The following is a 26,123-nucleotide window of genomic DNA, read 5'->3' as shown; positions in this document are numbered from 1 at the left end:
TGCCATCATCAAATTAACTCCTCTGCAGGGACAAGGGGAGAAAACTCACATGCAGGGAGAAATTGCATTAGGTTTATCTACTGGACTTCATAAAGAAAAATCCCTCTCTAAGCAAAATTGTCCTTGTAGAGAGCCAAGTGCTGCTGGAGGCAGCGCAGCTCCAACACGGCCCCTCATCCGCTGCCTTCCCTCCAACACCATTGCCTGCCATGGCTTCTCCGTACCCTGCTCTGTGCCACCGAGGTTCCCACACATTTTCCCCTTCATTTCACTCTATTAAAGCACTAATTGATTGACCAGATCACGAGAGCCCAGATCTCTCCCCCGGGACGCTGTTGCATTTGCAGTGACAACTGCAAACAAGCTTATGGATGGGCAGTTTTGCACAGCAAATCATTAAAGCTTCAGCAGCCGTGCTGGGATGACAAAACCACCGTGTCCCATCCCAGCCACGTCCCTGCACTCTCCCATGTCCACAGCCATCTTTGAGCCCCCCTTTACCCCCTGATCCCCCTCCCCAGCCAGTGCCAGAAGCAATACCATACAGCTGGATGTGAACCTTGGTCTGTTTTTCCTGCATCCGGGTAAGAAAATGCCCTTTGGTGCGTGCTGCCGTGCTTGCTGGTGCGGGAGCACAGGGGTTGCTGCTGCCTCTGGCCTGCTCCTGCTATCCCTCCTTCCCTGCCCAGGGGTGCTGCGGGATCTAGCTTTGATTGTACCCACTCACCCCCCAAAGATCATAAATCCCAATGTATTCCTCCCCCTAGCAAAGGTATGTGGAAGTCTGGAGAAACTAAAAGCTTTTCCCAAGCCAGAAAACATGAGCAGCTGCTGACCTGTGGCGTTTGTGGGACCTGCCTCCCCAGTTCTCTGGCTGTCCCCCCAAAAACCGAAAGACATCTCTACAGCAGAAAAATTAGATCTCTGAGCAGCACCTCCACAGCCCAAAGCACCATGTTGGTATTCTGGTCTTCCCACTCCTGCAAAGCAGCCTTATTTATCCCAAACCAACCAGCCTCCTCCCAAACACCAGTGAATTATACTGGGCGATACCTAATGCGATGAATGGGCACCACGTCTGAGCAGATGATACAGTGCCGTCCCCTCATGCAAGACAAAGCTTCCAGATACCCTTGCACAGACAATGCATTAGCGCTGGCTGAAATGATGTTCCCTGCAGCTTCCATGTGCACACAGTAAAGAGAGAAGGAAAAAAATAGCAGGCAGCACTTTGCCTCTTAAATGATCACCATGGAAAGTATTGACTTTTCAAAATAATCTCATCAGTGCTGCTGGGTACAGAATTTATTCTGCATCTGATGCAGATGCACTCCTGTTGCTTAAGCATTCAGGCTTGTTCTGACTTCAAAAAGCATTTTAGCCAAGACAGAGAAGCTTATTTTAATTAAAAGCCTATAATCCAAGATTATCATTACTTCTGTTCCTGTTGCCTACCCCTAGACACTGGAGATCCTCTACACTGTGTCCTGTGCAAACTATTTAACATTTAGAGCTGAGGGTCTTTGCACTTAGAAACAATCTGGACACAAACTGTAACTGAATACGAAATTCCAGTTTCTCCCCTCTCTTTTCATCCCTCTCTTTGGCTCACAGTGGCTAGGCACAATGGACAGATTTGGAGTCTGTTTGCCAAAAAAAAAGAGCTAATATTTACTGGTAGCAATATTTGTCTTTTCTGTAACGCACTTGATCTAAATCGCTTTACAGACCTGAATGGCCATGCCTTGGAAATGCCTCAAAACTCACTTGTACAAAACACAGCCCTCGTCGCGTAACTGGAACCAGACTCATATCCCCTAAGCTCTGGAAAAACAAATTCTCATGCCTGAAAACTGATCAGATAGCATCTCTCTGATCATGAAGCAGCCACCGCACCACTGCAAAAACTCTGCTGGACACACTAAAGAAAACCAGCTTCAGGACAGTAAGTGCAAGGACCAGCAGGAGCAGCTCAGAGAAGGTGGGCATGGGAAGGTGAGTGATGGGTGGCCACTCTAAAAAATACAGAAGGAAAAAGATGGAAAGGGAAGGGGCGAGACACCCTGCAAGAGACCATGGGAAGTCAAACACCCCTGTGCAGGGCCAGGCTCATCTCCTCCCACCGGCTTTCAGAACAGCATTCAAGAGGTACTCTGAAAATCGCATCTATGCTCTTCTCATTTTGTTTTGGATAAATGCAGACCCTACAGAAGCAGCCAAAGGGGATGCCTGCATCATTGCTGCACGCTTGCCACGGCGGTTCTGCCCCAAACTGGGGAGAATGGGGTTTCACAGGGTGCTTCCAGCCTTCAGACTCCTCCTGACTGTGATCCTGCACACTGAGGACTGGCTAATGGTTACCAGGCAGCTGTGTATTTAATAAAAAAAAAAATTCAGGCTGTCTTAAACATTTAAGACAGTTTCAGATGTCTGTGCATGGGCACACGTCACTTCCATTTGCACGCAGTTGGCACAAGGATGAGAAAACCGCTTGGAAACAGAGCAGGAGGCACCCGGGGCTGTTCTCCTCAGAGCAGTGCCTGGTGCACGCGGCATCTCACCGGGGAAAGATGGACTTTCTCGGAGATGCAGGAGAGTCCACCCTTCTCAGCTTTCCTGATATCAATGGTCTATACGGGCTTAGCCTGAAATAGTATTTGCAGGGATGATTTTTCCCTCCCCGTAAATACCTCCCGACCCAGTTGAGGGACCACGGAGAGCCATTCTAACTGGAGCAGAACTGATCACTGCTACCTGAGAAAGCAAGAGTCAGCCATCTTAAACACACACCCGTATGAGTCAATTTAAAGCCCGTGTGGGAAATCAAGGAGGAAAAATGTATCTGAGACCCTCCATGTCTCTTCAAACTGCCAACGCTCAGGTCTTGGCCAAATCCTGCTTCTCTCAGGCTGACCATTGCTCTTTAGGCAACACATGCGACAGGAGGGATGCATGCTTTCCCTATTATTTCAAGCCTGCCTCTTCCATGAATGATCCCTCTCTCTTCTCCCTATTCTTCCACTGCTTCTACCCCCTCCCCACCTCCTGCAGCCCCACCACTGTTGTAAGATCCTTCCCCTCTGCAGCTTTTGCCATCTGGAACCGCCTTCCTGTATCCCACCAACTCACTCCCAGCTTCATCTGCAAATGCATCTCCAGGCCCTCGCCTGTTCCTTTGAAATCCTCTCTCCTTCTGCTGCTGTTTATTATTTAACTCTGTCATTGCATTATTTAAAGTGCTATTAAGGCGTGTTTGGAACAGAGTCTGCACAGAAGTGCCACGGTATAGAAAGCTGGACCCTTGGCAGAAATACTCTGAGAGCCAAAATCGTGACAGTTGGAGGGAAGCTGTTTGGATGGAAGAGGGGAAGGCATGTTCTGGATGCCAACATGAATTTTCTCCCCCCTTGGGACGGATATAAGATCCTCTTCAAGACGTCTTTTGCTGCCTGCAGCTTTGGGGTGAGGTTTCATGGTAGCACCACCTGGCCAGCTGACACCAAGGCAAGTTGTCCCTTCTTGTTCCACCCTCGCTCCCCTTGTCACCAGTCCTTGTGGGCACTATCCCCTCCTTAAAACTGTTCTTTGGAGATGATTGCAGGGGTCAAGTGCTCTATCAGAAACCCAGACTCACCCCTCTCTCCCCGCTGTTCCTTTCCAGCAAATGTGAAAACTGCACATCAAGGGGATATGGGAAACAGCCAAGCCCTGATTCTGAAAAGGGCTTTGTTTCGAATCAGATGTAATCCTGCTGGGGATAATGCAGGTAGATAAATGCTTTTCTTAAAGACAAGGTGATTTATAGCCCAGCAATCAGCTTGGGTAAAACCAGGTAGGAATGGGCAACGGGAACCTGTTCCCTGAATGACATGTCCCCATGTGATTTTTTTCCTTGCCATTTCTTTGGGAATAAGCAGCAAAATTATTGTATTCTTCGTGAACTCTCCTACCCCAGAAGAAATGAAATGTGAGACAAAGCCTTCTTTTTAAGGGCTTTGAAATCCAGGAAAGTGCTGTGTAGAGATGTTCTTTTACCCTTACAAGTAGAAAACCACAAACATTTTTTTCCGAGCCTCTGGAGCACTTGTGCAATTCAGTCAAAGCTTTGCTGTCTGCAGACAGCCCCCACGGCTGTCCCTTCCCACGGTAGGGCCAGGTACCTGAAGTCTCTGCACTCCTGTTACTCATCCTACTGCAGCCTGGAGGGCACAAGCGCCATGGTCCCTCCTGCATGAAAGAGCAAGGTGAAAGCCGAGCCCAGGAGTCCTGCTGCTCTAAAACCAGAGCACAGGTCCTCCATTCCTTGCTTCCTCTGAGCAAAGCCACTGCAGGCATTTACATGGGCTGGAGGGTCACTAAATGGCAGCAGGTTAACCTGTGAGCTGAATTTTAGGGAGGGCTCCAGGCTTCTCTGCTTCCCCTTCAAACAGCTCAGCTCATGAACTTCATTTTCCCAAAGACTGTTTTTGCTTCTTGAACGGCTCTGGTGAGGCCAGTCTTGCCAGGGGTCTGGAAGGCACTGCTGTGGTTTAACCCCAGCTGGCAGCTCAGTACCACGCAGCCGCTTGCTCGTTCCCACCCCAGCAGGATGGGGAGGAGAATCAGCAAAAAGGTAAAACTTGTGGGCTGAGATAAGAACAATTTAGTAATTGAAATAAACCAATATATAGTAATAAAAATAAAACCAACAACAACTATTGTAATGAAGAGGAGAGAGAAGGAGAGAGGAACAAAACCCAAAGGGTAAAAAAACCTCCAAGTGATGCTCACCACCCGCCGACTGATGCCCAGCCAGTCACCCAACAGCAATTGGCAGCCCCCGACCAACTCCCCCCAGTTTATATACTGAGCATGACGTCCCATGGGATGGGATAGCCCTTTGGCTAATTCGGGTCAGCTGTCCTGGCTGTGTCCCCTCCCGATTTCTTCTGCCCCTCCAGCCTCTGGCTGGCCAGGGCCTGAGAAACTGTGAAGTCCTGGACTTGGTGTGAACATCACCCAGCAACAACCAAAACCATCAGTGTTTTTGCAATGTTATTTTCATACTAAATCCAAAACACAGCACTGCTCCCACTACTAAGCAGGAAAGTAACTGCATCCCAGCTGAAACCAGGACAGGCACCAGCAGCTCAGTGCAAGGGGACAGTGCTTCCTCCTCTCCCCGTTGCTCTTGTGTTGGGATGCAGCTGGCAAGGTGCAGTGGAGGCAATAAAACATTTGTGACTCTCACAGTCCCGCCCTTCATGGTGTGCATTTAGCTCTCGCATCCCCCCGTTTATGTTACAGCCCACTGTGGCTCCACCAATGCCAAACTCTTGCTTTGATGACCAAATACTAGAATCCAGACGGAGCTTTCCAGGGCTATTTCTGTCACATGCCAGGAAGCCAGGAACAAGTTTTTAAAAGACTTTTACAAAGCTCCACCCAATTCAGCCTGGACAGTGCTGGAGGGTAGTAAAAGAAGACAGAAACACTTATATCCAGGTTTGACTCTTTTGATTCACATAAACTTGGTAACAGCTAAAGTTTATTAGCAAGCAAAGGCTGTTGGATGATCAATGAAATGAGCAGTAATCTCACAGGAAGCCACTCCTGTAATCCATTGGCAAGAAATGTGCAGCACTGTGTTTCGGGAGAGTTTCAGTCCCCGCTGTAACAGCCTGGACTGTCCTTGCTTTTTCAGGAAGGTCTAATGCTGTTTAAAGTCACATTGCACAGCAGATGTAAGGCAGCTCCTGCTGCCAGACCTGCCTCCCCTCTGATGCCTGAAACCAACCCCCCCAGGGCAACACCTGGGGTAAAACTTGCACTGGCACAACATGATCACCCTCAGCCTCAGACCTGCATTAGCGGCAGAAGCACCGATCAGATGTGACTTGCACGGCATACCTCGCTCTGCTTGGAGCATCTCTGCCACAGCCAAGGGACTTTGAACAGCGGCACATTTCTGAGAGCAGCCAGACAGGTTCAATGTTCCTAAATCAACAGGCTCATCGAGAAAAATGTTTTTCTCTTCCAAAACTGAATTCCAAAATTCTCCCATACATGTTGCACAAATAGCTGGGTGCTTTGCTGTGGTCGGCTGCATTTCATCCACACTAAGTGCTTTCCCTTCATCCTGCACAGTGTTTAGCTGATAGCAGGTCCCTCCAGCAACACGCAATGGTCGTAAGACAGTACTCAGCAAGATGGGCCCCAGTAGCCTTTACATGAACATTCACGCTTAGCAAAACATCTTGTGCTCCTCAACAAATCAGTTCTAGAAGCTATTGACAGCTGACTAAAGTTGCATTTGAAAAAATGACCACTTACCTGCCAGAATATGCTGTCTATTGTATTTCCCAGAAAGCCATCTCTGCCTTCCGATGATACCAGCTTAGGTCCCAGAATAGTCATAAATTCATCAAAATCAACCTGGCCATCCCCTGGAATGAAAGAAAAAGATCAATGTTTTCACGGAAGTACCACTTGGTGCCAGTGTCCAACGTGCTGCTCTGGATCTGCTGCACATCGTGGACACATACATGCCCTGTGACACCTCCTCCATCAACTTCACGGTGCCTACAGACCCAGGTTTCTTGTTATCCCAAAAAATGGCCCATGTTGTGGCATACCCACCCCCAAAAGACAGGACCAGGAGATGCACAAATAGAGATGAACTGGTCATCCTCCAACCCTGGAGAGTTTGTAGGCAAGTCACTTCTCAGAAAAAAAAAAAAAAAAAAACCAAAACAGTTTTGGCAGGAGGACAGCAGCCATTAGCACGGCCAGGGCTCTTCCTCTCCACAGAGCTGCCAAACAGCCAGGTCTCTGCAAAGCTTTTACAGGGCCAACCCCATCCTCAAGAGGAAGGGAGTACACGCAGAGGGAAGAGCCAGACCATTGCGAATCCACAAGGCATTTCATCTCAGCTTTCCATCAGCATCCATCTCTTATAAGCCCTGTGTGCTCAGCATGCAGAGCAGGCAGTGGAGACACAGCTTCAGTGCCATTAGCAAGAAGAGGAGACTGCTCCTGCCACTAATGAACCGAGCCTACACAGTCCCCAGCCCCTGCAGTATATTGTATGTTTTGTAAATGAGGCACATGGCTGTTTGAAGTCTATCTGAGCATTGTATCAAATGCTACTTTTCCCTCAGAGAACTTCTGTGATGCTTAATGAAAATGGCAAAAAAAGGAAACTCGTGCCTGTTGGAGGATCTTAAAAATACCTGCTTCTCTGAACAGAGTATTTCAATGTCTATACGCCTCTCCTTCACCTGCCAGTCCATAGACATACCCTTCAACATGTTACTAGGCCAATTGATATGGGTGGATGGATATATTAGCCCTCCCTCACGTCTGGAAACAGAATCAGCAACTGTTAAGAGCTTTTGGTTGTTTTTCATTCAAATTCAGTTGGAACTGACTGCATCCATCGCTCCATGTAGTTGCTGTTGCTAAATTATTAGGTATAAGAAGTGTCTAAAACCATCAGACTAAAGCAGATCAATGCAAGGGCTACTATTAAACTGTCACTATTGACTGCAGTACCTGCAGCAGCCCCGCGTGACAGCTTTACCACATGCACTGCATGCTGCTGCTATCTGTCCTTTTTATTATATTTCATATGCTTGATCTAAGCATATGCACCAATGATTGAAATCTCTCCATGTCCTTATCTTCACAGAAACACAATGTGAAAATAAGCAGAGTCAAAACGCTTGTTTGCCAGAACAGTGATCTCTATTCACTACGCTCTGCTCATAATTTCAGGGAGACAAGAGTGAATATCCTAGGGGTGAGCCAGTGACAGGGGCTCTGAAAGGGAACCCAGCAGGGATCCGTAGTAGCTTTGATCCTGTAACGTGCAAGAAGACCCCATCCAGCTGCTAAAGTTGCTGACACCGTCAGGGCTCAGCACATGCTGAAAGGCTTTGCAGGGCTGGAGTGGGCTGAGCACTTGCAGAACGGAGCTCATTTCTGGGACAGCTTATTAAGCAGAAAAGGAAAGGGGTGGGCACCCCATCACTTGCAAAGCCATTTTTGTGAAACATTTATGGGCTACAAGAAAATGTGTTTCTTCTCCCCCACGGGAGGCATCAGTTTATGACATCAAGTCGGATTGTATCAGTCACAGCACGCTGGATCATGTTGGGGAAGGTAATGCAAGGTGACAGTGGATTCGGGGCGATCTGCATTGTGGTACATCACTTCAAGGGAAAGGCAGGAACAAAACCATGCACGATGATGCAAATAGGGTTAAAGAAATTAGCCAGATTAGCAAGAAAACAATTTGCATTTTAAAGAGGTTCTAGCACCTACCCGTGCATATATTTGGTCTATCCATACGCAACCCCAAAATATTGAGTTATTCAATCTGATTTCTACAATGTCATTTCATCCACAGAGGAGATGCAGGACATATGAGAGACACATGACTCATGAGAAAGAGGGTGCCAGGACTCCTGGGCTCTGTGTCTGACTCAGAACAAGACTCTGGGCAAACCCTGGCTCATGACTTCCTTGTGCCTTTGCCAGGGATCATAACTAACTTCACAGGGTTTAATTATCTGCATAATTATAGCATTTTCCACAACCTCAGAAGAAAAATGCCATTACAAAATGCATTATCCCCTTATTGACTGCTTTTTCAATTAAAACTGTTAACTAGCAAGGAAACAAGACCCCAAAACATTTTGCTGATAGAAATATCCCTTTTAACATTCATTTTAAGCTGCAGAAAACAAACCTTCCTGCCATCAGGATCTCAGGAGACTGCAGCATCATAATATCAGGAAAGAGAACTCAGAGTTTTGGCTGAAAACTCCTTTTACAGTATTCAACACCCAGGAGAGGAATATTATAAAAAACAATACAGAGGCTCCAAGATGCACCCAGTGCAATTCTGCATGGTGGCAGGGTGAACGTGCATGGGCTTGCTCTCCACAGCCAGGGTGTAACCAGGAAGTGCCCAACAGCCACATCGCCTGTAGGATCTACAAGCACCCAGGCCACCCATCAGGTCCTGGGAGCACTTGGCTTGAGATCTGTGTTGCGTACAGTCAAAAGATGCCTTCCTCCGCCTCCTCCTCCCCGCCACAGTCACGTACACAGTGCTACAAGCTGACGTGCGATGCACACATCAAGCATCTGTTTGAGGAGCTGCACTGGAGGCAAACACCGCACTCGTCCCCGGCTTCGGCTCCGCTGTGCCTGCAGATGTGCTCCTCGCCTGACAGTGGTTCATGTTCAGAGCAAGCAACGTGCGGCGTATTCAGAAATGAATTGTAGTTGGGTTTAAGGGATGGGAGGAAGGGGTGCATGCTGGAGCATGCGTGCTGTCTACACTGCTCTCACCTTCCTTGCTCCTTCCCATGAGCCATCCAGCAAGCCCTGAACACACCGCTGTCAGCAGCCATCACAGCCCCCAGTCCCTCGCCATCTCCCTGGGCCAATTTATAATGTGTGCAGTGTTCACATCCTGCCCCCACCTTCTGCCTCCAAGCTCACTTTAACTGCTTCAGCAAGAACTCAACACACTGAAGGAAAACAACCTCCTAAGGGCAGACGGGGCACAAGCAGGCGAAAAGCTACAGCCAGGATGGAGCGGGCTGTGCTCCCTGACCAGCAATGATCACAGTGGTTCTCCTCTCCCGGCTCCCACCAGTTACAAATGCAAATGGGGTTTATTAATCCAACAAACTCGACCCACCAGTCCCTGACTGGTGAAGGCACTCACACATTGCAATAGCTTATTTACAAACTGGGAGGTCAGGGAAACCTCGAGGCATGGTGGTGCAGGTCAGCTGGGGCAGGGGAAGACCTGCAGGTGGGTGAGGGCCAGAGGGGCTCCAGGCAGGATGCGGCCCAGATGACACCCCATCCCCAAGTGACCACCTATCAGCCAAGGGACGGTCACTGCTTCTGTGGGTGATCTTAACAAAACACCAGAGCTGAGCTTAACCCCTGGTTTTAAACGACCTGAAACATTTATTTATTTACTTACGGTTATGCCCTAACATTTTTGTCCCCCATAATTTTTCCTCTCAATCCTGGCATTAATGTCAAGGAGTCAGAAGGGGGTTAGCAATCATGTGGCTGAACCTCGCATGACTAAAACTATGACTCAGAACATTGCTGGCCACATCATCAGAGTCAGATCAGATCTGCTTATCATTACTAGTCTGTTAGCATTGGCTGGGTGCTAAGTGCTTCCAGATACCCACAAAGGTTTGCTCCTTGCAAGACACTCTCTCAGTTCTGACGAAACCCAGGCAAATGTGATAATAAAAAGGAATGGCAAGTAGATGCACTGTCAACAGACCCGGAGCAATTGTGTTGAGCCTGGCTCATTGCTCCATCACAGAAAGAGGATGCTGAGGGCACCCAGCAACATCTTTGGGACCTCTGGCAAACTTTTCAGTGTCCAAAGACCATGCACAGCCAGCAAAGGGGTCCTGGACCCGTCAAAGTCAACACACACACTGTTCACTCACCGAGGGAAGAAAGACCTTGGGGGTCATTTCACATTGAAGACCCCCAGCATCAGTTTGCCATGCTGTGAGCTCGGTTTGGCTGCCACCATTCAGCTCCACAGAGCTACAGCAGGGAATCGTTGGGCCCCACATCATGGCTACCATCTGCACACCGAGATGACGGAGCAGCAGCTAAGAGTAGCGTGGACCTGAGAAACCAAGCTCTTTCCAGCTCTCCCATACACTGCAGCCCAAGGAAATTTGCTTGGGACCTGACTGCCCCAAGGAAGGGGTGTCTGCACCTCTGAAAAATGTCCATTAGGTCTTCTAAATAAACCAAAGGGATGTAGAAAAAGGAAAAGCACTAATGACTCAGCGTATAGACTGTAGAACCACCACTGCACTCCCAGGGAGCAAACCCTGGGTTGGACATGCATGTTGGGGGGAACCAAAGGAGCCTCCAGCACTTTTGAAGGGGGATTTTCTCTCTAAGCTATTTGCCTTCAGCACCACCAATTCATTCATATTGGGACTCTGCTCCCAGATCCCCGGGCCAAAGAAGTTTCTAACTGCTATCAAGTCGCTCTTGCTGGAGGTGCGGTGCTGCACTGGTGTATAAGAGCTGAGCACAGAAAATCACAGCCCTCTCTCTAGGCTGATGGGCTTTCATCTCCAGCCCAAGGATTTCATCTTCCCTCAGCCCCCTTGACTTTACCAAAGGGGAGAAGGGAAGGCTGTATTTGCTGGAGGATATTAAGCAGGAAAGATGCAAGCGTTCGAGGGCAGGCAGAGCTCTGCAGTCACCTTGTCAGGGCACCAAGGATTGCAACCGCAGCACGAGATACCTCCAGCTGCACTCTTACACCCAGCCTGAGCCCCATCCTGCCTTTCTGCTGGTACATTTGCCCTCACCCCACAAGATCCACTGTCAGTGGTTTGCCCAGGTTGGATGCCAGGCAGGGAGAGTGCAGCAGACCACCCCCAACCCACACAGCATCTGGAAGAGGAGAGGGGGATCGGGCTGAGCTGGGATGGCAAATCCCCATGTCTCAGGTAATAGCTGGCTGTGTGTGGGCTCTTGCAAAGTCTCCTGTCAGAGCTCTTCTCCTTTGAAGAAATAATTAAATGCTCAGAGGAGCAGCCGTGTGAACGCATCTCACCCTCCATCCCATGGGAGAGCCCTGACCCTCAGCCTTCAGTCGACCGCTGTCTGTCCAAAAGTCTCCCACTGGAGCAGCTCCCTTGGAGGATGTAATTAAATATTCATTGGGCTGGAGAAAGACAGAGCAGGAGAGGAAAAGAGAGAGGGAAAACGTGCATGGATTGTATCGCCTACACCCAAGGGCAGAACAGAGACTTACACCTGGTTTCCAGAGCCTTGTGCTTTAAGCTAGGCACCTGGCTAATCCGGCCTGACTGCTTCCTAAATAACCCTTTTCCCGGGCCAGTCTCAGGATAATCAGGTTCCCCCTCCTCCTTAAAAGTTTCTTGTCATGGCACTAAAATGAGGCACACATTTAAACAGAGACAAGGAGCTGCTGTGTGTAGACTGCTAAGTATTCATGCTTTTTTTTCCTCGAGTTTGACCTCCAGAGTGCAGCTAGGTGATATATTTAAAGTTAATGAGCTAGTCTTTTGCAGCTTGGGTCCCAGGCGCACACAACACTTCTGTTTATTTTTATTCTCTTAATAGCTAGCTGCAATGACTCTGTCCCAGTCTGTGTCATTGTGCCCATAAAGTAACCTGTGCAGTAATAATACAGTCTGGTGCAGGCTGTTGCTGTTGTGTCTTGAAGTGAAGCAGGGGATGTGCACAGAAAAGCTCCAGCCACAGATATTTCCCAGACGAGTATTTCAGTTTTTAGAGATTTTAAGGTCAGAGGAGAACAGCCTGATTGCCAGCCTCACTCTTTCCCCAGCACGACCCAGAGACATTCTGCCTAATTACAGCTTCAATCCATAACTTCAACGACAGCTAGGGAAAGTCTTTCATAAAACTTTCAACTTTGAGAACAGTTTTAATCACAGACATCCATGAAATTGGCTGAAATGAAGAGATAATGCTCCACTGCAATGCTGACACAGCTGTTTTGCAGTGGGGAAACTGAGGCACAGAGCATCCCCTTCCCAAAGGTTACCAGAAAGGAGGCTGCCAGCAGAGCTGGGTGCCAGACCTCCCCCACCTGCCTACATGGTGATGCACAGGCACAGAACGTGCAACCAGTCCCCAGGGTGGAGAAGGGTGACAATAAGCATCTTCTATTTCCAAAGACTCCTGTTTCATTCCTTTGGGAGTTTCTGCCCCAGAGCCATCTGCAGAACTTCTCTGATATTCCCTAACAAGGCATATATGCAAAAAATTTAATTTCTCATTTCTCTTGCTCCTTGGGAACAAGTGGGGACATACCCATCAGCTACTCTTCTACTGTTCACCAGCTCTGCCACACATCCCACAGCTTTAGAGATTTAGAGGAAAAACTTCACTGGAGCTGAAGGAAAGGGTGAAACATCTCCACTGGAGCCCAGCCTGTCCCTTAGGGGCACCCCCATGTTCTGCAGTTTTAGGAGCGGCTGTGCGGAGCTGGCTGCTCTGGCTCAATGACAGCTACACATAAAAGATTAGCAAATTGTACAGACACATGATCCTGGAGGAGGAAATTTCCATGGGGTCTGAAAGGCTCAGAGCCCAGAAAGACAGAGCTGGAGGTGCATCCATCCGACACCGAGAAAAGGACCTTGAGAGTTACTCATTTTGACAGCCTTTGGCTCATCTTGCAAGGAAGAGGAAATGGCTGCAGAGGACTTGTTTGCTTCCCTATTAAAAAAAAAAAAAAATAATTTAAAAAATCTATTAAGTGCCCATGTTTGCCCAGGGGGAGCCTGTCCAGGAGCTGACATGCGAGACAGTGATTGAAGAGGACCGGGGGCTCTGCCTCTGCGGCGCCCAGCGTGGCATGTCCCGTGCTCCACCACAAGCACTAGAACAAGCAGTATGCTGCTAGCGCTTGGCTAGAAGACAAGTCCAACAAAAACAGCGACTGCAGTAAAACAAACAAACAAAAAATCCATCAGACACCTGCCAAGCAGTGTGCTGGCTTCACTCCTGCCCTGGGAAGCTGCAGGATGCCCCTGTCACCGTCCCTGGGACCAGCTGTCCTGCAGGCAGGGCAGTGCAGAGCCTGCGGAGCAGAGCGTGGTATCCCTCCAGCGTGGCCACTGCAAGCCCCCCCCCCCCCCCCCCCCCATCCCCTCCAACCCGCATCCCCTGGGATCATCTCCCTCTGCAAAGGCACCTGGCACCTAAAAACAACAGGGCTCATTTTGTAGGTCTTCACAGAACCCTCACATCTTGCAAGTTGCCACCAGTCGATCCCTTTGTGAAATGGATCAAGAAGAGGAAAATCATGTCCCGACTAACCAGGACTTTAATTATTTTTGCTCCCCAGGAATAGCAGGAGAGCTCTGCGTGCATGTGGCAGCCATCAGACAGTTTGGCACAACTTTGAGACAACCAGAGAGTCACAGGCTCATTAAAACAGAGGGACAGATGTGCTGCCTGTGGCATATGCATTCTGTGAAACCAAAATCAGAATACCAGGAATATTGCATTTTAAGGAAAAAATAAAATTAAACAAGGATGCAAAGAAATTACAAGGCATGCCTGCATGAGACGGATCACAGGTCGTGTGCTGTGTTCTGCAGAGGACTCTGCCCTGTTGGAGCACGGGGTGGACAGGCTGCAGGGAGGGAACTGCAATTGCACTTCTTGTCCCGTCTAATCAACACGGCTGCACGTAGCCATCCAGGCACGGCACTGAAGACAGAATTTGATATCAGTTATGAACCTCTTCCTGGTACTGAGCTGCAAATCTGACTAGCTTCACCAGCAACAATAATTACTCTTCATTCTTTGCAGTGAGAGCACATAATATGATAATCTCCATTTTACAAATCAAAGCAGACACGAAGAAAGTGGCCTCTATAAATAAAGACAAGTCTCATCAAATCCATCTCACTGACCAAGCTTCTCAGCTCAGCAACGCACTTTAAAAGACAACCACGCTGAAATGTTTCTAAATCATTTCTCACACGTAAAAGTCAGAGGCCTCTGAGTACAGAGGACAAACCCAAAGTCTGCAACAACCTGTCCGTGCTTTTCCTATTAACTTCGCATTTTAAACACAGAATCTGTTGCTGGCTTGCCTCCTGCAGCCTGGGCTATTTTACACAAGTTTACGTTGAAACACAAGGAATTACCCATGGCAGTAAAGGGAGCAGGGACACACACGTGACACCAAAGGAAAGGGAGAGACAAAAAAAAGGGAGAAAATGTTTTCAGCTTGTGAATGCCACTGTTGTCCCACACAGGGCAGCAGCACAGACTGGTCGGGACAGAAGCAAACATTTAGCCATGCAACATCTAAAAGAGCAAGGAACTCACCTTCTGCAGGCCACAGGGGAAAGCTCAGCACTTAATTTTTAGAAGAGATTTATTCTCTCTCCAGCTCTCCCAGGCCAGCTCCTTCGGTCGCTGCCATCCCTGTGACACAGCGTATGTGCTCCAGCCAGCGGAGCACCCACCTCTGGTTTCCCTTCCCTCACGTGGGGAAGCAAGTGCAAGCAAACTAAAGCATCGTCCACGTAAAACCCTGATCCGACAGCCACAGCGGCTGAAGAACTGGCTGGTAGGGAGACAGTGTACTGACACCATCGCCTGACGCCACACCGCTGCATCCCTGTTGTTTATTGCCCTTGCAAAGGGGATCACGGCGAGTGTGTGGATGCCTTGCTGTATGGGGCAGCACCTGAGCAGCACAACTTCTGCAGATCAAGCGTAAGACAATAAACCTGCAGAATTGCAACTGGATGAACCTTGGAAGGGCCACCTGGGAGAGCTGCATATCACCAAAATCTTTTTTTGCCAGGCTCACCGTGAATAGCTTACTGTCTCTCCCCCCCTCCCCCCTGCCTTCAGTTCCCTGCTGCCCTGCAAAGCCACTTGGGAATAAGCAGAATTTTAAATTGGGATTTCTTTCCCCTGTTTTTTATTGCTCATAAGGATGTCATAGCTGTATTTTCGCTACTACTGCAGATGCACCACATTAATGTGATAAAAGGTAACAGGTAGCTCACTTGTCTGCTGATGAAACCAGCTTATCTTTCACTTGGTCAAAGTATTTCCTATTTGTACTATAATAAACAATTTGACACATTGGTGGTTTTTTCCCCTCTTGTGTTAGCCTGAAGTTATTTTTCCAGGGTACTGGAAACCAGCCGCTCCTCTAATTAGTACACTGAGTGCTTATTTTATTCCTCAGATAAAAGTGTCTTAGGTTATAACGAAACAGTTTGACACTTAAGTCACACATTAATCTATTTTATTGCGAAAGTCTGCTTAAAAAGTAGGCATCCCAGATAAGGCAACACATTTAATGTGCCATTTCTCTGCATTTTTATTAGCATTACTGCCAATTGGAAGAATTTACAAATAATTTCTTCTCCAGTACATAAATATATAAAATATTTTACTTTCCACATACTGGCAGAACATTTCAGGTCATTCTCCAGATTGCAGGCAGAAATGTACGCAGCTCTCATAGTCTGCAGTGTTTATGTTTATGCAATACCTATGTCTAAGAATAAAGTAAATCAAGGGTATAAATTAAGGGTAAGAGTTGACCTCTATCTCCAGACCAAAAGCAAACAGTATGTCCCTATAAGGCACAGCACACTGGACAGATGCCCAGTTATACTGAACAACCTTCTGCTGGCATACAGTCACGCACCACTTCTATCAAGATGTAAGCAAACCTTTGGCCTAACGTGAATCTCATTCTCTGACATGTGACAGAACCACCCCTCCTCACCTCCCTTCCCCAAAAGATGCATTTTTGCACAGAAGATCCCTTCTCCTTCTCTTTTACTTTGTGCTTTCATCTCCCCTATCACAGCAATGCCATAGCATCTTCCAGGAGTTCATAAAAGGGTGTTTCTGATGATGTATAAGATTTCTCTCGAGACCATGAAATATTTCAAGTAGATTTTCATTTTTCTCCCTAATTCAGTCTTTATGCCAACTGTGATATTTCCCCCCATGGTAGCTGTGTTCCTTTTCACCTGCGTGAAGCACGCCTTGCAGAACATCAAAAAGACTTAGAGGAAAAGGTTGAGAAGGCATTTGTAGGAAATGCAGTGGATACTCCAGCCTCTGATGCTCACCTTCCTTCAGTGAGGACTGGCAAGAATTAGATATTCACTAGAAATAAGTGCATTGAGTAAAGCCATGCTAAGGAGCCAAATGTCGCTGGGATGTGGTCCTTCGCAGGGCTGTGGTGTGTCCTCAGGACAAGGCATGGCCAAGGCTGAGGGCTTCCCATGTGCCACCGCCAGGTCCCACTACTCATCCCCTGTCCCAGCATGGGCACAAAACATCTCCTGGCCTAAACTTGCCTCAGCTGTTGGGGTAAAAAAAGCCAAGTCAATCTGCAGCTATGCGGTCAGCCTCTTGGGAAGATTTGGCAGTCATCTCCGGGGATGGAAAGCTGTTTTTTGATGCTTCTTAATATAGGATTTGCTGTGAGTTTGCATTTGCCTGTACACAGGAAAATACATCTTGCTCTGTTTGTCAAGCCCAAGCCATCCTGGGGTCCCCTTTTACTGTTCCTTGGCTAAACTTCTCTCCCTCTTCCCCAGCCCTGCAGCAGCTTTGCTGTGCCATGGCACCAAATCCCAGCAGATAAGTAATTCAAGCCTCTCCATGTGCCATGGGTTTCACGGATGGGACAACCTGCATCCTTGTGATCCCAACAGGCAGGAGTCCCCTCCTGCTGCTCCAAGCCCTGGAGGACATTTGGAAGCTCTTGAGCATTCTCAGCATCACCCCAGAACATTCTCTGTGGGCAAACACACCTGCTGCACTCATTCCCACCCTGCCAATGCCAGGGCTGCTGGCATGTCGCCAGTGAAGGAAGGCTGATGGTAGCACTCAAGAGCCATGGAGGCATTAACAGCGATATGACACCTGTGAAGAATTCTTGGGTAAAATCCAACCTGTGCAATTGCCATTTTCACTGAAGTTCAAGCTGCATTTTCTAACTAAATACATTTTGCCTTCAAATGTACTGAATTATGAAATGCGCCCTTATTTCTGCTCTGATTTGGGGGCTCCCTGTGTGCTGCTGACCAGTGTCTCACCACAGCTCCAGAAACTGTCCTTGGGCATCTCTGGGGTTCATCCCTGCGTTATTCACTGAGCTCAGTGAGATCCTTTGTGGCAGAAGGTGACATACAGGTGTGAAATGCTCTTGTCATTACAGCTTTTGCTCAGCCACTAAACCACTCTAGCATATATTGCACATGCTCCTCTTAAAGCATATTTTGTCCAACCTAGCAATCCTGCTCCTGAAGCACGAATGTCTCCTCAGTCTGACCTAGACAGGGCTGAGCCTCCCTCTGTATCCCTACAGAAAACAGGGTTTGCAATCAAAACCATCCAGCTCCAGTCGTTCATTATTTGAAGCCCAGTTAAACAAGCCATGGCAGATAGGGCTACTCTGCCGTCCTGCAACACGAATGCACTCCCAAGGTAATTTCTGATGAAAACTGGATGTTTGCACTAGGTCTGTTCAGGCTGGTTCAGATTAAATATAAACCACTGCCAATTGTATTAGCTCATTATTAGCAGACACCGGCAGCAGCCTTGTGTGGAGGAACGCTACGCTACTCACTGTCACATCATAATTCATGTCAGGTGCCAGGAGATGCGCAGGAGGATTACCACCTCCCCCCGGCTTCCCTGACCATGGGGACCCCTCCTTGAACGTGACCTTTCATCTAGCCGAGCCTCCCACCCACCTGCTGCTGAGCCAAAGCCTTGGAAAAACTCGGCAACCCTGCACAGGAGTATGTGGGAAGGAGGGTAAATCTGTGCCTGGGAGCGCAAGGGACATCCCCGGGAGCTCACTGGGTTCAAGCTCTGCTACCAAATGATGCCCATGCCCAGTGGGAGAGGAAGGAGGAAGCTATTGCTGGTTCTCGCTATATATTTCAAGTTAAAGCCCAGAAAAAGATTAAGACAATCCATCGGAGAAAAAGTAGCCATAATCCATTTATCATTAATTCAAGCCATATAGCATTAATTCAATTTGCAGGCAAGGCAAATCTTTCACATAATATTCCTCTGTTTGCTCAGTGCCTAAGGAATTTCCCATTACCCCATCTGTTTTTTAATGTATGGCCCATTTGACCTTCATATAGCACAGCCTTGTGTCCAGACCCCATACCCTCTGCTCAAAATACTGCAACAACAGCTGAGACATGAGAACAATAAAAACACCCAGTACAACCAGACTATATCTTTGGAGCTGTTGGAACTGTTGAGATGGAAGAGATGGAAGATCACCTCTCATCTCTCCGGAGAACACATTGAGCTTTCTGAAAAGTTTCAAACAGGAATTTAACACCTTCCATCTGCAGCCCATTACTCTACATTTTAACTCCACCTCTCCGATTACAGGTCCCTGCGCACTAGGAGTGTATACGAAAGGGTGCCAAAGTCTCGCGTCTGTGAGACCAAGAGTCAGGGAATAACTGGAGATGAATCAAAACTGGAAGCCAAGTCCACAGCACTCTTTTTCCAAAAAAGTGCAGAGTTTCAGTAAAAGACCCTATGAATTGGCACAATGCTGAGTCTGGCTTTTGCAAAACCTAAAGAGAAATCACCTGGTCTGCTAGGAAAGGCCAGCAGAACATAACAAGGTGCAAACAATAATTTTTGGAGAAAATGCTTTTCAAAGTGACGGATATTTTTTTTCTTTTCTTTTCTTTTAGGAATGAGATCATTTCAACAACTGATCTTCTCTCTCTGCCAGGTTTTCCACTACGCTGTCTCCCTGTCTAATGGAGGTGCTGAGCACCCTCGAGCAGGCTGACAGCCTCTTCCCCACTTCCCCTGGCCTGCTGAATGCAGCTGTACTGTGCATCTCAGGGGGGCATGTGGCTCGGATATCCCAGGGAGGTAAGGGGGCTTCACTCCCACTGTCACCATCCCCCCTGGTCTCTGCTCTCAGCTCTGCATCTCCCCAAGGATGCTGGCCTCACACTGGCTTGCCAAGCATTCTGCTTCAGACCAGGGCTGCATCCAGCCCTCTGGTTTGGCATGATTTCATCTAACTTTGCACAGTGTTTCCACCCTGCTGCAGCTGCCTGGATCTGCACCACAGCTTCCCTGTGCATTTCAGGCATCGGGAAAGTCTCCCTTCCTGCTCTGACCAAGGACATTGTAAAGACAACCCGCTCATTGTGATCAGCTCTGATTGTAGCTTTGCAGCAGTTAAACAGTCTTCTCTGGCTCCAGCATCCTGATGCTGCATTTCTCTTACCATTAATGGTGGGTTCTGTTTCTTTTATTACCTTTTAGTAATTGTTTGATGAGCTCTCACAGCAGGACTTTGCTCAAAATTATTCCACCCTTCTAAACTTCTTCAAAAAACATCAAAACTTCATCACAACACAGCACATCTCCCATCTGGAGCATCTTTTACTTGCAAGGAGCAGTGAGGCCACAGGACCAGGCAGCTCTGCTTTGTTGGGTGCTCAGGTCATCTCCCAGCATCACTGGGCCAGGTGCTGCCCAGGAATGCGAAGAGAAAGGTTACAACAGTCTTGCAAAAGGCTGTTTGCAACCTTGCAGAGAAAGGTTGCAAGAGCTGATCTGTCTTCCCCCAGCTGTACCAGTTGGCCAAATAAAAGATGCTCCATATCCCTTGCATGGGTCACCTGAGAAACAAGTTTATCTAGAGGAGGTTGACAGCTCACTGTTGTCTGCCCTTTCCTTGCTGTGCTGAAAGGCAAGATTCCACGGTTTCCTTTCCAGACCTTCTCAGTGACCATAAATTATTTGAGGCAAAAACATGGGCTGCAATGCACTGGGAAAGCCCCCTTCCACCAGTAACAGAGAAGAACCAACTGTAAGGACTTACCATCCATGTCAAGGCGTTGCATGATAATTGCCAGCTCCACCTCACTGGGCATGTATCCCAAGGACCGCATTGCCATGCCCAGCTCCTGCTTGGATATAAAGCCATTCCCATCCCTGTCGAGCACCCGGAAAGCTTCACGGATTTCTGTAAATGAGAGGGAAAAAGAGAGGAGTTGTTATGGTGGAGGACTCCCTGGTCAATGTATCTGCACATATGGCACACAGAAGAAGCATATATTGCCTTTTTTAATGCTAACGATGCATATTTGATCATTTCAAGTCAGTGCAATCATGATACATTCATACACATGTGAGTACTTGTGCGTGCGCAGTCATGCATGCACACCTCCGTATGCAGTTAGGTACATACAATGACATCCACACTCATGCTGCTGATTTTCTGTGCTAAGTATCGTTGCAAAATTATTTATTCACTACACACTGAACTCTGTTCCTTTCTGCAGCATCCTCCCTGGGCTGCTGTGGGTGAACCATCCTGATCTACAGGAAAGTCTCCCTGCATACGGCTCCGCATCAAACGTCAGCCCCAGGGGCTTCCCCAGCAGCCCTTCTCCAAGCCCCTCAGCATGTCTGCAAGGCAGATTTACTTTGCGTCGCACAAGGAGACCGAGTTCTAACTTTCTTCAGGCAAACTACGTGGACAGGATCAGCTGGGTGCTGACTGCCTCCTCGGCAGGGTGCAGAGCTCTGCAGCCAAAGCCTGCATGCACATGTTCTCCCTTGCCTGATAAATACAGATGTAGATCTTTTAAACCCTACCCGGACAATTTCCATCTCTCATTCCTCTTCACAGCTTTTCTCTAATTTATAACTGTTTTACAGCAATAAACAGCGCCAGATCAATAAAAACACTGACGGCATCAAAGGAATCACTTCCATCATTCTTCCTCAGCCTGGCTCGGCTTCTGACATCTGACTGTTTTGTTATTTAATTCTGGCGTATCCCCCTCCAGCCTTTACCAGCCCTCCACTCTGCAGCATGCCGAGGGACCCCGCGCATTCACCAGCCCGACGGCTCAACACGTTCCACGCTCCTCGCAGACCTCTCAGCTTGAAGCCCCACCACCAAGCTTCCCAGATCCAGCTGTGGCAGGTGCCAGAGAAATTTTAAACGTTTCAGCCAGCTGGGAGCCTGTTCACTTGAAAGGATTTGGGTGAGGTGGGGAGAGAAGGATGCTGATTTCTTATGTCTGGTTAAACATCCTTCGCCCCGTGCTGCGGAGAGGCAAACACAGGATGCTTTATCATCTCCCTTTGGGAATGAGGGTATATGAAAAAACAGCATGCTGGGGCCCGCTGCAACTTTGCTCAGAGGAGTTTAATCTTCATGAGAAAGTGTTTCATTGGAGAAGTGGGAAGGAAAACTCAACAGGGTTTTTTTGGGGGAAACACACACACACACCCCCACACACCCCACTAAGTAAAAAAACCCACTAAATGAAAGTGCACTAATTAAAGTACTCTATTCTCTATCAGGAAACAGAGTAGATGGGAAAAGTTTGGCCATCCCTAGGTAGTTCAGGCATTAAGCCTCAGACAAGAAAACATTCTCGGTCCTGCCATGGACTGCCAGTGTGTCACCCCCCTCTGCCCCCTGCTCCTCAAGTGTTGGGGGGCACCAGGCCCCTGTGGTGGGGTGACATGCAAGACAACAGATGGTCCTTGGTCCTCCCGGGAAAGAGCCAGGAGCATCATAACCCACCAGGAAATGGTCTTAGTGACGTCTTTGCTAACAGGTTATTTAAAGCTTTACAACTCAAAGGCTGCATCTAAATCACCTCACATCAAAGTTCACCACCTCCCTCAAGAGCACCGGTGCGTTAGCGAAGTCTGCTCCAATTTCCATGTGCTGCTTTCTGCCGTGTGTAATACCCTGGTGATGTGCCAGGGCACCTCTGTGACCTACTGCTTCATCTTCACCACAGCTCTGGTTATCATAATGAGATACGATCAATTTTTAATCCAGCCAAAGAGCCCACTGATGCAAAAAGGGAAGATCCTATTAATTCCAATGAATATTGGACCAGATCTGTAACACCTACAGTGTGGGTTCAGGTATGCATCAACTATGGCTTCTTTAAACTTAAATGCTTCGCTTTGTCTCCCTGCCAGGTCAGGCTGGTGTAAGCCTGGTGATATGAAATGATGGTGAGGCTGTTCAAAGCAAGCTTGACTCGGAGTACTGGTACATAATGCAAAGAGCCTTTGGAGTAGGAATAAATCCCATTAAACACTGCCAGCTGTAGTGAAATCTATTTTCATATGCTGTGCTGAAAGCTAAAGCGCAGTAAATATTACATCAAAATCAATTAATTTTAAAATAAACTTTTGACAGCTGAAGACGAAAGAACTAAATATATTGCAGGGAGCTGAGAAAGTATTTTAGAAAATAAAATATGACTCTACCTTCAAAAAAGTTTACACGTGAGTTGGACTGATCCAAATTACATTAACAAATCATGCCTGTACAGGGGCTGCACTGTAGGATATCTGAATGCCAACACCTAGTGAGGATCCTCTCCAGATACGCTGATTCCAGAAGGTGCATTTAACAGCACTGCAACCGACCAGAGGAGGAAACCCACCCGTTTGGGGTCCAGCTGTATTCCATACCGCTCCGAAACTTGAACTTTTGACCAAACCTGGAACATCCTTCACACGTCAGCTCCTGACACCAAATGGAGCTTTTCTCACTCATCACTCTATAAATACCACTTGTGCAGAGGTATATTTGAAGAGCTATTTATAGGTTGAACACACCGTACACGAAGCAGCTACGACCTCAGTCAGTGCCTCTTCTTTATCTTTACATGTAACACCACCTGCTTATCAGCTTTGCTTTATAGTGATCCTTTCTCCTCCAATGTACTTGTGGATGCTGTCCTGCACAGCACCCAAAGCATGCGCCACAGGCCTGAGCATCCTTCTCAAAACGCAGCCCCACCAGCTCTCCCTGACAACACTGCCGAAAAGCCAGTCCCAGATAGTGGTCCATGAACCTGTGGCACCCTGGTTGGCCCTCAGCTTTATTTCCAGCTGTTAAATTTCACTACCCAAAGCTAAAAATACATCAGCACTTTCCCCATATGACTCTCCCAAAGAAGTCACCATGGCAACTGATGCTCCTGGCTCAGAACTGGGAGCGGACGTGGTCCATCACGTAAATCTCTCAATAAAGACATTTCTGGGGCTTGGGAGAAACTTTGAGACCTCCTCCATTTCAGCTGGAAGCTGCTCTGCATAGGGATGATTTACCCTGATTGAGAAAAGCAAAGCCCTGCTTTGTCTTTAAAAGGAAGAGTAAAGATCAGAGGGGAGCGGGTGCCCTAGTGATGCCGTCCCAGCAGCTGCCCTTCCCCTCACCCAGCCTGCATGGCAGCAGAGCCTCTGCACCCAGCCAAGCACATATACCTGATGACACCTTCCTTGGGTTAGCAAACACTAATATTTATTCCCTTTTCCACCATATAGTATCTTCTTTCAAACGTAGGCAGTTGAAACAGAACTATATTAGAGGATAAAAGGGAAAAAAGAAGAGAAAACATAGATTTAGAGAGCAGAAAGTAGTTCGTTTTGCTGGTGATGGTGCTGGCCTGAGCCTCAGGAAACATCACTTCTTCACAGGGAGCCCAGGCTAGCACCTGAGTGCTCTTCTCTGTGTCTCAGTTTCTCCAGACCCTGGGAGCAGCGATGCTGCTCCCTTCTACAAGCTGATTTCAGCATCAATGTGCTCACCCGACAGCCAGTGACTATTAGCAGCATTGAGCCATCCCACTCCCAGAATTAATTCATACAGTATCTGCAAGTAATGCTGCTGCAGAGAAAAAGACTTTGTCAGATGGACCATACCTGATGCTTAACACTGACCATCATTCAAATCAACAAAGGGAGAGAAGGGATCAGCATCAGGCCCCATCCTAACTAACATGTTCATTAACGATCTCAAAGAGGCAGTGGCCACAACATTAATTCCCAAACGATACAAGGCTGGAAAGAATTGCTGGGACAAAAAGCATCAAAACTTCATCACAACACAGCACATCTCCCATCCGCAGCATCTTTTACTCACAGGGAGCAGTGAGGCCACAGGACTAGGCAGCTCTGCTTGGTTGGGTGCTCAGGTCATCTCCCAGCATCACTGGGCCAGGTGCTGCCCAGGAATGTGAAGAGAAAGGTTACAACAGCCTTGCAAAAGGCCAGCAAGGAGGAAGGAGCACTGGGCTTGGGAGCAGAAGGGCCCTTGCCTGAGAGCCAGTGGGGCCAAGGCAGGCATGGTGAGCTGGGTCTGGTGGCACATTTCTCAGGGAAGTTCAGCCTGATGCTTTTTCCCCAGGTAAGGATTCATGTTCTGTGGAGCCGAGAGCACAGCACTCACTTCTCAGAGTTATTTGAGCATTCAGAAGCTGCGCATGGGACCAGGTTGCTTTTAACTCATTCCCCCTCTTTCTTCCCATTTAACAGCCGCACCTTCCAGCTTCCCTAGTACGGATCCGGTTACCCCCACACTCCTCTGGGACGAAAGAAAGGAAGAATCAGGGAAAAGGATGATTATTTTTTTTTCATTACCTTTCTGAAGGGCACAAGCAGGACTGCTGTCAGAGTTGGACCTGCCACCCAGCCCAGCAAGTCATTAACCCTCTCCATCAGCATTCAGCAAAGGCATCCTCACCCACCCGCTGCCAGCGTGCCCGCTCCAGCCCTTCCCTTCAAACGCCGCGCCGCTCTGCTGCCTGCCCAGGGCAAGCCTCATGCTCCCTGCCCCAGCTCATCCCTTCACAGTGTTCAGTAGCAGGTTTATTTACAGATTATTTCCCTCTGACTGGTAACTAGAGGCAACCACCATTATTTTTGTTTTGCTTCCTGAATAACAATGATTTGCGGTTCTCAGGGAAATAAAATCAGCTTGAGCCATTGGTGCCCACTAGCTACCCTTGGGCGCGGCAGATGGTTTCAGGTTATTTCACAGGGTATAAATATCACCATAATAAACTTTGTAATTACACTGTAACTACCACACCCTAAGTGCCCAGTAATTACAATCAGAGTCCTATATGGTTATTTTCATTAGTATGATAAGAGAAGAAATACCACCACCCGAAATCTTGCAAGTCATCTCATTCACTTAATTGCAGGTTTGGGCAGCAAAGTACAAACTGAATGATCTAAAAGCTGCAAATAGCACGTCCTTGAGTGAACTGTTAAGTGAGTCTCGTAACTACTATGTCTGTTTAAAAAAAATGGAAATTTCCATCCTTCCATCTGCTATTCTTACGCTTGTTTTTTTTTCTCTGCAAATTGCAACAAAGTGTCAAAATAACTACATTTTTCATCTAATGGAAACGCCCCCCCCCAACATATTCCAATTGAAAGTGTCAAAATATTTCACTTGGTTATTCTCAATCTCAGAAAAACAGTTTAGCATCCCCAGATCAAACTTTCACTGCAACCCGGAGCTGCAATCTACCTGAATGGCTGCAGCATCTCGCCGAGGTTCAGGCACCGCGTCCTGCCAGCATCCCCAAAAACACACAGGTATCAAGGCTGCAGCTGGAAATGGGGCATAAACACCCGGGTTTAATAGTAGCCTCAGTGCTATAGCAGCTCAGATAAACACAATTATGTCGACTGGGCAAAGCAAACCAGTGCTAGTCAACTTGGCAAAGTAT

General features: G+C 47.9%; 1 protein-coding gene across 4 annotated transcripts in view; it reads right to left on the bottom strand.

Moving 5' to 3' along the window:
• CALN1 (calneuron 1) overlaps positions 1-26,123 on the bottom strand; it is a 137,965-nt gene that overhangs the window by 56,359 nt on the left and 55,483 nt on the right. For all 4 annotated transcript variants that reach the window (XR_008746153.1, XM_055797822.1, XM_055797823.1 and 1 more), the window contains exons 3-4: positions 20,438-20,581; positions 6,313-6,425 (exon numbers count right to left, since the gene is read on the bottom strand). Coding sequence is in view for 3 of the 4 variants with exons in the window: in XM_055797822.1 (XP_055653797.1) it covers positions 6,313-6,425; positions 20,438-20,581 (257 nt within the window). In the remaining variant the exon portion in view is untranslated. The remainder of the gene's footprint in view (positions 1-6,312; positions 6,426-20,437; positions 20,582-26,123) is intronic.

Source organism: Falco peregrinus, chromosome 2 (genome assembly GCF_023634155.1).
Source record: "Falco peregrinus isolate bFalPer1 chromosome 2, bFalPer1.pri, whole genome shotgun sequence".
NCBI lineage: Eukaryota > Metazoa > Chordata > Aves > Falconiformes > Falconidae > Falco > Falco peregrinus.
Note: the sequence above shows the minus strand (reverse complement) of the source record. Positions and strands in the feature narration are given on the sequence as shown.